At 36.6% G+C, this 13,476-nt stretch overlaps 1 protein-coding gene across 1 annotated transcript in view; it reads right to left on the bottom strand.

The window, feature by feature from the left end:
- The window catches only part of LOC138317789 (fibrocystin-L-like), an 86,808-nt gene that overhangs the window by 6,803 nt on the left and 66,529 nt on the right, over positions 1-13,476 (bottom strand). Inside the window, exons 48-56 of the mRNA XM_069259681.1 lie at positions 11,334-12,056; positions 10,684-10,846; positions 9,430-9,665; positions 6,776-7,021; positions 4,966-5,484; positions 4,088-4,437; positions 3,472-3,876; positions 1,747-2,137; positions 1,218-1,381 (exon numbers count right to left, since the gene is read on the bottom strand). Coding sequence (XP_069115782.1) covers positions 1,218-1,381; positions 1,747-2,137; positions 3,472-3,876; positions 4,088-4,437; positions 4,966-5,484; positions 6,776-7,021; positions 9,430-9,665; positions 10,684-10,846; positions 11,334-12,056 — 3,197 coding nt within the window. The remainder of the gene's footprint in view (positions 1-1,217; positions 1,382-1,746; positions 2,138-3,471; positions 3,877-4,087; positions 4,438-4,965; positions 5,485-6,775; positions 7,022-9,429; positions 9,666-10,683; positions 10,847-11,333; positions 12,057-13,476) is intronic.

Genomic DNA, 13,476 nt, shown 5'->3' with positions numbered 1-13,476 from the left:
CGGGATGGACCTTGCTCCTTCAATAAATGTTAAATTGGCTTGCCATATACATCAATAAGAAGTGAAATATTCTCAGGTATATTCTTTTTTAAAATGCTGTGCATACCATATAATATTTGCCTTTTGAATAATCAGACGACATTAAAGCATTATTTTCCTGAGAAATAATGTAATATGTATGGATATTTTAAAACAAATTTACCATCATTTTTCAAAAACAAATCCATAGATAAGCTAAATAAATCTATCATTACTCTTACACTTTTAATAAAAAAGAACCATCATCACAATTTTAGTGGCGTTTATCATTTTTTGAATACCACAATAAATAGCTCTTTCTGATGCAGACATAAAATGGTTCTATGTGCGTTTTGCCTCATTGGAATATTTCATATTTTGTGTATATTTGGGAGTATAATGTCCCCTCTGTAATTTACCTCATGGTTCTTTATTATAATCAGATTGAACACTTACCCCACACTCAAATACGTCTTTGCATATTACAATCCTACCTCCCTTTCGGGTAGGTATCGATAGTGACGTCATTACTTTCAAAACTATTTTGTAAGCGAAATTCACGTCATTTTCAAAGGTATGACGTTACGCCCGCAAACACATTACGTCAGAATGAATACCTACTCGCAAGGGCAGATAACTCTATATATAACAATATGCAAATACAGAATTGATGGCATCAAAGTATAAACATAATAATGTTCTGTGCTCTGGCCATACCACTATGTTCTGGCATTGTCAGCATTCAACTGCAGTTGGTTTGAAAGTATTTCTTATTAACCAATATGAATGAATACCTTTTACCAATCTTAGAAATGAACAATGCCCGATTTGATACTGTTTCTTGAACCCATAACTTTTGCATTTTATCATCCATGGTATCAACAACCGACAATTATATTATAGATATCAACAGAATTACGCAAATATGATTTATGGATCGGACTTTGAGATATGGCCCTATTCGCATGGATGTAGTTTCTATATTGATTCGATATCCTCCGAATAATTAACATTCCCTCTAATTAGTTCTATACAAATAAACAGAGAATTTAATTCAGCAGTTATCTTTAAGATTGCATCTGTAATAAGCTGAGCTTGATCTACGTGATGGTAAAAACTGGAGCTAAGGATGACACACAGGCAGATGCTTAAAGGTATTTGTAGTAATTGTTTAAATCGTTTTATGATTCCAGACTTACAGGAATGAGATCGCTGCATGTGTTTCCGTCAAAGGTTGGAGTTCCTGACAGTGGTACGGTCATTCCATCGAACATGAAACTGGTGTTATTCATGCATGCGAACTCTACAGTAGAGTTAACAGCAGCTTCACTTCCGGTCACGGTGAGAGTGACTATTATACTTCCTGGGGGAAAAATAATATATAATATATATTATAATATAAAAATAAATAATCCAAATATTAATCAACGACTATAATATATCATTGGCAATGCTAAACAGTGGAATACATACTAGAATATAAAGTAAACACACACTAATATATTGCCTCAACGACTTCTTGAATACCACTCTATATGATATCTAATACTGATAAGACTTGGGTTAACACTATATTGGTTCTACAACTAAACACCATTTTTGGTCATCTGCTTAATAACACTGTTCATAAATTAACTCAAAGTCTGATAACATTTTAGTTACTTTATAAATCAACTCTATCACATAACATTGTAGTTACTTTATATTTTAACTCTTAACACGGATTACCTTTAGCAACGCTGACCAATTTACATCGTGTCTGGGGGTTTTCCCGGGCGTATTTATTTACTACTGCAGTTCCGAAGTGTTCAGCTGTGACGTTGCCTGTTATGACGTCATCGTAATTAGCATCATAAGTAATCTCCATGACTCTGCTAGCTGAGGTGTCAACAGGTGATGAGGCATTCACGGTGACAGATATTTCCTCGTTAAATTCATACTCGGCAGGTGAGGATACGATATGGAAGTTGAGGAAATACACACCATACCCGGTTATAGTCAGATCGTCAAACATCGCCCTATTGGTGACAGGGTCAAAGTTCACCTGAGTTGTTCCGGTCAAAGTACCCAGAGGATCAGCTTTTTCGTTTAATTCAATAGTTATGGTCCAGTTGTGACCCTATTATAATATAAAAGGTTCTAATCAGATATGTCGTGGGTTTTCATTATTCTAATTTAACCGGTTTATATTTAATCAGTAATGTATCTGTGTGACTTATGTTAAGATGTAACTATTCGGTAAGTATGATTATACGGCGATAATTCCTGATGTGCTTATAGTATAAAGGTTGTATGTGGCGCAGCTCCAACTGTACATTTTTTGAGAATGTCTTTCTTACGTCTTGTTGTCGGGTATCAACATATTGATATAATAAGACGAATAACAGTCCGGTTAGAGTGAACACAGTATTTCAGATCATGGCGCATTACCTCATCAATGTGTAAAATGAATATAGCTTTAAAACTTAATGTCACTGTACACAAATTGATACCATAACTAAAACAAACCCAAATTCAATTCATTTCTCAGTGATGACACCAAAGCTACATCATTTATTGATCATTATTCTTTGTTATATGCAATTATCTCTGTGATTTTCTCTGAAACCTAACTTTGTAATTCCTAACAATATGTACGTGGCACAGGTACTACAGCTGCTGTTTTATAAACATCGTAAGGACTCTTCGAAAGACAATATTATTGAATTGTGAAATCTAAGGACATAACCATACAATCCAAATGAAAGCTTTGAGAATGCCATGGAAACTGAAATAAAATCATACGTCACTACGGGGCCTAACGGGGGAAGTGTTATGTAACAGAAGTACGGTAGTGGAAAGAGTTATGCAATTTTAAGAAACATTCAGATTTATCACATTTAATATTATTAAATACTAAAAAATCCCCAATACATCACTTATATACAGTAAAATTATATTTTATTCATAAAATCTTATTTTCCATGTTTTCTTTCTGGGTATCAATTTAGGTATCCAACATGTGGTAAAATTTTTGGTAAAAGTTTTGACACATGCGATCAATCGTTCTCCCAATATATGCACTGTCATAATAAAACCATAGCATGAAAATAAAGTTTGTTTGCACTTTTAAAGAAAATTAAGGAAAAAATTGAATATAGCCAAGCAACACAATTTGTATCAAGAGAAATAAAGGTATTTGGGTATCAACTTAGGTACAACGACGTAAGACCTTCGCAAAGCCGCAGTCATTTTCGTTCGGTGTCTAAGCTTTGGCATATCGTCTTTTCGTCCTTTCAAACAGACGAATTTAACAAACCTTAATTTTTGTCTTTTCGTCTTTTCGCCCGAAAGGACGAAAATTAACAAAATCACATATAGCAACTGCTAGCTTAGGGGCCAGCACATACATACCCAAACAAGATTGATAAAACATGATAATTTTAAATAACCAATAGGAAAATTGGTACTCACCCTCCAGAACACATCTGTGATGAGTAAATTTGAAGAGTTATCAAAAAGCTCCACGTTTATTTCTACGGTAGCGTTTTCAACCAGTGACGATGACACCAGCGTTATTTCTGGTCTGATGTGACGTCTCTCAACAGTTAATGACTGCGAGGCTATATGCAAACTGGCATCAGTCTCGGGCTTGGTGAGATTAAAATCAATCACATACTTGGTTCCAGACTGTGAAATACCAAGGTCTGTAAAGTTAGCCCAACCGTCCACAAAAATAATCGTAGTTGCTCCTTGTAAAGTGGCGTTTGGGTTGTACGTAAATCCTTGTGTAGGTTCAGTTGAATTGGAGTCCTCTCTCAGGTACGCAGTAACAGTCCAAATCTGGCCGCTAGCTCCTAACTGTGTCACAGGATATCCCTGACAAAATAAGTTGAAATTCGTCGTGCTACAAAATAGCTACCAAATCGAAAAGAAAAATACGCTACCTAGTATGTTTCATAATTATAGTTCTGGATTGGAACGTAATGAGAAAAGTTTATAAGTTAATAAGGAAGTCATAATTCGATTTCTGGAGATATTATGTTGACACACAATAGAAATACTGCCGAGTAGAAAATAGATTACTTACCTGGGCATCTAAGACCTGAATCTTTGGCTGAGTTGGGAAAATATTTGACTCATAACTTGGCTCTGGTTGGGTATATAAGAAAAACCCGTCCAACCTGACTAATCTTTCTGGTTCTCCAGTGTTGTCTGAATAGTTGGCTTGGACTGACCATTCGTCGCTGCTAGGATCCGGTTGTGGAGGCACGACCGCCACGCCTACAATTGTTGTATTTAATACTTCATTGATGTCCCCCAGCTGTGCCAATGTCGCTATCTCCTGCGTCATATCTTGGAGTGCTTCGAATGAAAGCGTGCCATTGGAACCCTCCGATGGTTGCGTGGAGTTTGCAGTTGAATTGAGAGGAGACGTAGCTAGATTAAAAAAGAAACAACATAGAAAAGATTAAAAGCTGTGTTGTATAAAGGTGACCAAATAGTCGAAACAAATATGAGAGTAAACCATATTGAACAACAGAACTATTATAGTGACTACTGTACTACAGGATTGAGACAGGAGTCAACAGAATAAAACAGTTCACTATGACATTATTTTATATAATAAACGGGACAATGAGAATTAAACATGAGTTTCAGAAAAACTGAATATATTCTTAAAAAGCAATATACATTTGTTTCATAGATAGTGAGGGAAAAGTCAAGTCATAGGCCCACAGACGTAGGGAAGACCTAAGGCCTTGAGGGAAACTGGCCCACAGACGTAGGGAAGACCTAAGGCCTTGAGGGAAACTCTAAGGCTTGAGCCCAAAGGTCAACATACTCATTGGAAATGTAAAAAAATATTATTATTGTAGATAGATAGTCCGTTAATAACACACATTTTGGCTAATGAATGTTCTCTTGGGCAATCTTTGGTTGAATAACACCCTAAATTTTACTCACTATTCGCTGGAGACTCCGATATCTCTATATTTACACTGCTAGTAGATGACCGCTTCCTCCGAGAGCCGTTTTCAGAAACTATATCCACAATTCTTATTTTCTCTTTGGATATTCCGAAGAACGCTGCTAGATTATTCACTAAGTTCGCTCCAAAGAACTCATCAATGCTGACATCGGGGACCTCAAAACTCAAGGTGATGGTGGGAAGTGTGTCGACGATGATGTTATCGCCTCCCCGTACTAGTACGTACATCAGTTTGTTTTCCCTATCGTAGTAGTTTGACCCAGACTGGGCGTCCGACATGGGGTTGGGTATAAAATCCTTCGACGGTTTCAGGTATCTACCATCCTCCATACCATTACTCGGCACCAGTGTGTTGTCACTGTTATAGACTACTCGCCGCTGGGAACTGGCGTACCAAATACCAATGACCACCGCCTGTGTATTGTCCGAGTTCAGCAAGAACAAACGCAATTTCTGGGGACTTGTACTTGTAAAGTACAACAGGTAAGTTTTATCTGAAAAAAATGAAATACGACTTCGATTAAGATAAAGCTCAACTTAACTTTATCCCTCAAATGATTATCGTATATCACTGTGATATCAGTAAACATAGCATACACACACTGTAAAATTACAACTAATGACATTCACATCAAAATACACAGTAAAATTACAAAAAAACAAAATCATTAATGATATAACAAAACGTTTTGAAATATGCAGTAATTTCAAAATTAAATAGTTTACTGTTGCTTAGCGATCGATATAAACTGAGTGTGGCGACTGATTTGCTAGTATAATATATACTATTAGTACATAAAGTGACCTTTTTCTAGCGTTTTCATTGACTCAGCCCCCAGGCACTATTAAACCATAGTCCCGGGACTATGATTTCCCACGGGACTATGGTTTCCCGCTGGACTATGGTTTGGCGTACTTTTTGTTACGTACGACATAATTAGTAAAATGAGCCATTTTGACAGGAAATTTTGTATTTTTATTTCATCGATGCATAGATATCACTATTTTTTTTTTAAATTTATCAGGGTATGAAAAAATTGTTTGAAAACTATGTGAATCCGCAAAGCTTACTTTAGATTAATATTATAATCTATTTGATAAAATAAAGTATGTTTAAATGTACCATTCTAGTGATTTGTCAAGAGATTCTTTTATCGAATCAACACGCAAAGTTAAGGTCTTTATTGTGACGTCACGATAACGTCGGGGTTTGCGCAATTTTCTGATTTTTTTCATGGTTGTATAAAAAAAAATTGGCCAATTAGAAAGCTAGATTTGGCATGAAAACAACGATAGAATAATTATAAAAATATACTGGATATATCAACACGAATTTTACCGATTTAAGCCTTCCCTTGCCGACTTAACACAACGTTCACTGAAGCTGTGATAGACAATAACTACAGAGATGATACCTATACGGTGTTTGAAGAGGATGTTATATGGGTAACTATGTAATATGAACTTTATCAAGTGTGTAACATATCAAATGATTTAACTCGTTTAATTTTCATAGTACGGAATCATATTTCGATTTTGACGTCATTATTACCAATGATGTCACGATACACGAACAAGTAATACACGTATATAAGTCATACGATATTGATGACATAGTGGTATGACATGGCTAAATAGGTTAGTTATGTGATGAATAAAGTATGACAGCTATACAGAATCGAGGGCAATGACTATGGGTATATTCCTTAGAATACTTTCCCTATATAAAGAACGAAGATGAATGCCTGGGAATTTTCACTGCCAAAATATAGATGGATACGTTACCTGCTGCAATAAGCGCCATAAATGTAGAGATACGTTTCCGACATGTGTATCCGCTACACCAGCCATGGTCCTGGGGTCCGTTGATGAGATCCAAATAGCCATCACCGAGGATAGCTACAGGGGATAGGCGTCGGGTCTCCGAGTCGGTGTCCATACTTTCTATAATCATCATCAAGTAGTCTAGATTATGGCACTTATAGGCCCGCCACAAGTCGTTGTACTGACACTGAGGGTTCCGTATTATCCCTGTAGATAAACCAAGCCTATTGAATAATGGAATATTTCCCTACCTAGAGGGTGTGGCAACGAAATTACATCCCGAATGATTCATTAATGTCCATAGATTACACCGAGGGTTGTTATTTTGTTTTCACACCCTCATAGATATGGAATGATTCTTTATCAACAATGCACGTCATGTTTACACCGCATGAAGGGATGACGTCACGTGATTTACAGAAACTTCAGGGTCAAAAGGTTGACGTAATCTGTCCACCCCTAGAGTATGACAGATAAATCTCTCACGGCTAAAACGGTGGCAAATCAGTGAATGGTAGGAGAAATTTTCTTCCAGATAAACCCGGCATAAAGAAATTTTCTTCGAGATTTACTGGGCCTAAAGAAAAAAACAAACAAGAGATCCCAGAGGGAATCTTGGCGCTCACCAAGGAATGATCTACGTCTGACAATGGAAAGAGGGATCTTTTCTCTACTTTTCAAACTTTTACTACATATTACTACATATGCAATTTGAGAAAGATCCTTTCAGTACTTTCTGAGTTATTTAACAGTAACAAACTTTCAAAATCAATATGTACAACTAAGGTCCTAGAGGAACCTACATATAAAATTTGAGACAGATCCTTTCTTTACTTTCTGAGAAATAGTGGTAACAAGCCTCAACTATCAAGATGACGGTCTGTCGGCCATTTTTTTTTCTCCGATTGGCCCCAAAATGTAGTATGTACAACTAGACCCCTAGGGGAACCTGTGCATGGAATTTGAGATAGATCCCTTCAGTACTTTCTAGAAAATAGCGGCAACAAACTTCAATTGTCAAAATCCAAGATGGCGGCCTGTCGGCCAATTTGTCGACCAACCAATCCCAAAATGCAACATGCCCAACTAGGGCACCAGGGAAACCTACATGTGAAATTTGCGAAGGTTCTGAGAAAAGGCGGTAACGAACTTCATTGATCAAAATCCAAGATGGTAGCGTGTAGGCCATCTTGTTGACCGATCGTTCCCAAAATGCAACATGCCCAACTATAGGGTCTTAGAAGAAACCAATATGTAAAATTTTAGAAGGATTCCGTCAGTACTTTCTGAGAAATAGCGGTAACAAACTTTTACTATCAAAATCTAAAATGGTTGCCTGGCGGCCATCTTGTTCTCTGATCGGTCCCAAAATCCAATATGCACAACTAGGGCCCTAGGGAAACCCTCATATGAAGATTGAGAAAGATCCCTTTCGCCTTTTCTGAGAAATAGCGGTAACAAGAAATGTAAACGGACGGAAGGAAGGACAGAAGGACGGACGGACGACGGACGAAAAGCGATTTGAATACCCGACCATCTGATGATAGTGGGCAAAAAACCCGACCTACTGAACATTTCTTATCCTCTAGACCCGGCCAATAAATAGGCAGATACATCCGGGCTATAGAAAGTCTCTTTCATTCGGAGACCCGGTCAATAAATAGTTTCTGCCCGATACATCCGGGTTACACAAAGTCTCCTTTATTCATAGACCCGGCCAAATACACCTGGACTATAGAAAGTCTTTAATATTCATAGAACCGACCAAGTAACAGTTTCTGCCAGATGCACCCAGATTATAGAAGGTCTTTTATATTTATAGACCCGTCAATAAATTGTTTTTGCCAGGTAAACCAAGGCAATAGAAAGTCTCTTATATTCATAGACCCGGTCAATAAAAAGTTTCTGCCAAATACACCCGGCCTATAGAAAATCTCTTATATTCATAGACCCGGCCAATAAATAGTTTTTGCCAGATACACCCGGGCTAAAGAAAGACTATTTTCGCATAAAGCCGTTTGACCATAAATATTTCACCTATTAGATTAATACATTGTAGAATCTTTCTCTACCTAGAGGGAGTGACAACGAAATCAGAGGGGTAACCCATGAACGTCTAACCCGATGCTTGCCGAGGGTTGACATTCAGGAATTCCCCCGAGGGTTGTGATTTTGTTGTGACATCCTCATAGGCCTCATATGTAGGGAATGATTCTTTTTCTCCATAGACGAAATAAAATAAGAGATTGAAGCTTGAAAGATGCATGAACATGGTTCCGTCGTCTACACGTCAATATTGATGACGTCATCGACAATGTAAGCCATGGTCACACTACCTGAAGTCATAACGTCTCGTAAGTGTCTTCAGGTTCAAAAGGTTAGCGCACGCAATCTGTCATACCCTAGGGCATTACCCCTATGACAATTCCAAGAGTAAAGTTCCTCGAATAAATCAAAAGGGGGAGTTAGGAGAAGGATTTTAAGTTTCAGTTTTAATCATCAGATACTTCTTTCACATTGGAATTAAGTTTGCAGGTTGTTCCAATCAAACTTTTAGATGTCGTGTGCAAGTACTTGTCCAATATTGCAACTTTTATTCCAGTTGTTATATATACCTTTATGTGGTGCAGTGTCGTTTACAGGCCCTATATTTCCTTTCTCATCGGCCAGCAATGCTACCGGAACCCTGTGGTCTCCAAGGTTTCTCCGACTCTTGGCGTTATTCCAGTCAAACTCTGATTGTGGAATGATCGCTCCTTGCGTCCCTAGCACTGACCCGTCAAGGTCTTTGATCAACAGTTTCAACTGTCCGTCACAGGCCATGTCAACACAATCTCCGTCGTTTATTTTCCTACCAAGAAATCAGAACTACAAATGACCAAGTGTCTATCTTATCTCTTATTTTCTTTCATACCTATGGGTATAATACTTGCTGGTCTCATGCAATACACCCATGTCGTCTGAGGCTGTATTACATGGTTACTCATGCAATACAGCCTCGTAACGCCACGACGTCAATGAAATCACTAGTTACTCGGTAAAATGAACATTTATTCATAAACAAGACTGTTTTACTTTTAAAAAATTGCAAATTACGCGATTTAAGTTGAAAATATCACGTAATTTTTATGGATGGAGAATTGACATGCAGTCGCGGTTTTCTTAGAACTTATTTAAAAATGGCGGTATATAATAGTAGTAAAATTGCAATAAAATATTGAAGCATGAAGGAAAAATACTCTTTCATATGTGGATATGAAGGATAGGGATATTCTAACTTTGGGAACACAAAATGTTGTAAAACCCTCGGCAAGCCTTGGTCTATGCAACATTTCGTGACTCTCGGGTAGAATATCACTAACCTTCATATCCACATATGAAAGAGTCTTATATTCATTAGCACTTAGAGTTCTACGATAACAGAATAATCAGGTTCAAATGTATATAAATAGATACAATCAGGTTAAAGAATACGAACTGTTCGTGGTTATGATACTTAAAGCTATCGTGACATATCAAGAGTAACAGCAAGAGTAATATATCCCGTTCGCGACACTCCTTCATACATGTGTCACCACTATAGCAGTCAACAAAATAGATCGAATGCATGTAACATGGTCCTTTATGCGTTATTTGTTCAATTTCCACACATATACACATATGAATGCATATGCACATACTCGCACTTCTTTTGGAGAATTACCTCGAGTTATTATGGTCCTTAACCTCACTCATTTCAATCGCAACACCCCTTAAGGTGTTACCTCACTATTTATCGTGACATATATTAAATTAGGGCATATCCTACTCGCAATCTGATTAAAATCAATGATGATGTTATCTTAATTATCCCCCACAACAATACCTACGTTAACGAGGACCTGGAGTATTGGACGAAGTGCTGCTCCGTAGTATTGATAAGAGTGATATTATCCATGTAAATCGGGTGTTGGCCATCCTCATTTTTCCCGTCACTTGTAATGGCAAAGTCATCATAGTTATATCGTCGTCCGAAATTTTGAAATACCACGTCTAAAAAAATAACCAATAGTAACATAAATTGTTATTAATGTAATGTTAACACTAAAAGCGCTTATAAATTAGTCTGCATGTTGGTGACATGATAACACCATGACGCTATTTAGTCAAGGTAGTGGTATTCACATGTATATTGGCAATAACGGTAGTTCGCCACGGAGGCAGGCTCTTGACATCTGATATGATACTGGAATAATTTGTTAGTTTAACATCAAACCAGTGGTGATGGTCTATCTATGATACATACTACTTTTTATGATTCACGACAGCAACATTGATAATAGTATATACTTATAAAACATCATGGGAAACACACCAACAAGAAAAATAAAATAAAAATAAGAAAAAAGAAGAAAAAACCAACACTAGAGATAAATAAATAAAGTCAATTTGAGGAAGTACCATTTTTAACAATTATATAAAATAATAATAATTACTGGAACACTTTCTATGCTTCGTTAGTAAGGAGTGGAATACTCACGTGATACCCAGGTGATGCCCATAATACTGTTGTAAGCCATGTTATTTACAAAAGGCTTTGTGGGAGCATTGTTCCCAGCAGACATGAATCCAGCCGGAAACAGTCCAACATTGGGACCGCTGTATGGTAAACTCACTCTTCCTTTTAACAATTCAATATTTGTGTTGTTTGGGTACATATCTGTTGTATAGTTGAAAGATGCCGTACCGCCTATAAAGGCGCCATTCGTTACATTAGCAAATTTATCTTTATATTGATGATCAACAACATTCGGGCCTAAAATCTGTAGGTACATTCCGAGACCGCTCTCTATCACGTTAAAGTTTGATACAATCACCGAGAACTTACTCTGATAATACACCGCCACGTATATAATCTTATAGAAAGAATAGCCTGTTATTTCAAAGCATTCATTCTGAATTATGTCAGGTGATATTTTGTCGTTTTGGAAGATTAAGAATCCGAATGAAGAGGAGTGAGCCACATTGCCACTAGGTCTTTCTGTACCATCACCACAAGCTATCCCTTGTAATCTATACCCTGTCCTCTCTGCTCCGGCCACATGGTTGTCATATAGGGCCATTTTGTAGGCTTCTGTTCCCAGTATACCAGCACCAACTCTGAAATTTAATACTTCTCTTCTGCCGTCATAAGCTCCGTCCCATATGACCAGAACAACTAGGTTGTGTATGACTCTGGTATACCTCCCTTCTATTATCATTCCTGGAAACAAACGTAAATAATTTAAGGTAAAATGTAGATTGTATTATTCATTAACCAAAATGACAATTCCCCAGAATATATTATTAGCATCACAGTACAGTATCAATATTATATTCATATGTATTTTCCTTTTCATACACTTAAGGAGTAATTGCCATTATGTCATTAATTGACTGAGGGAGGCAAGTTAAGCTGTACAAATAAAGTGAACTGCGAAGCAGTTTATGCACCTTTAGAACAATTTCTCCATCATTCATCTCACCAAAGCTGATAAACATTCCTTACATTTACTAATTTGGAATGACTGCCGTGACATAACACATTCTGTGAAAATCCCATAGAAACTGCCCACAGCCCAATTTTCTTGAAACTTTGCATATTGAAAGTACTACTAATTGTCCCTTTAAAATGACACTTCTGTTTCCTTTTGTGATTTTAAAAAGGCCCAAAGGGCCTGAATTCTTTGTAGTCATTTTCATTAAAACTACCTGCACAAACATGCCAAAAAAGGTTAGCCTTTGTTAAATATTCTACATTTTTTATTCATAAATCATTTGAGTAGATCGTATACTTTATATTTAAGTCATTTCTTTTAGATTTTTAACGGAAAATTTTGTTTGAAATAATATTTTTTACGAAAAAGTAACACTTTTTGGAAAAAGCAAAAACGAAACATTGCTCTTTGTCATCTCATTTTACCCTGTTACTGGTTTTGTCCACAATTTTACCCCCATTTAAAAATACTCCCATGACATTTTCTGTCAATGTGTAAATTAGGTTCAAAATTAAAATCCGGGAAAACTGTTTTTGAGTGACTTCAAAATAGAGAGTGCATGTAGCAACGGACCACTTCTTTGTTAGTATACCTAGTTATACATTTCCAGTTTATGATTCCAGAGTCCGATGTAAGTGAAAATCAGTGTACAGTAATAATATTTGATGCTAAATATTGGTTGCCATGGTAACAAAACGAAGGCCTCTGATTGGCTGAAATTTAAATGATGTCAGAATGAAGTGAAAAATGGTATATAGAGGTTACGAGGTATGCTGAATAACATGGTAACACTTTCAAAAAGATTAGTTGCCATGGAAACAAAATGGAGGCCTCTGATTGGTTGAAATTTAGATATTGTCAGATTTAAGTGAAAATTGGTATATATGGGTTATAAAATATGCTGAATAACATGGAATCCCTTTTTAAAAGATTGGTTGCCATGGAAACAAAATGGAGGTCTCTGATTGGTTGATATTTAAATATTATTAGATATTAATGAAAATTGGTACATATGGGTTATGGGGTATGCCGATTGAGATAGAAACATTTTTAAATACATTGTTGCCCTTGTTTCGAAATAAAAGCCGCCTGATTGCTCAAAATTAAGATTGTAGCCTTTGTGGTGCTGGTATTATTTTTTAATTA

The sequence above is a fragment of the Argopecten irradians genome, chromosome 3, assembly GCF_041381155.1.
Source record: "Argopecten irradians isolate NY chromosome 3, Ai_NY, whole genome shotgun sequence".
Classification (NCBI taxonomy): domain Eukaryota; kingdom Metazoa; phylum Mollusca; class Bivalvia; order Pectinida; family Pectinidae; genus Argopecten; species Argopecten irradians.
Note: the sequence above shows the minus strand (reverse complement) of the source record. Positions and strands in the feature narration are given on the sequence as shown.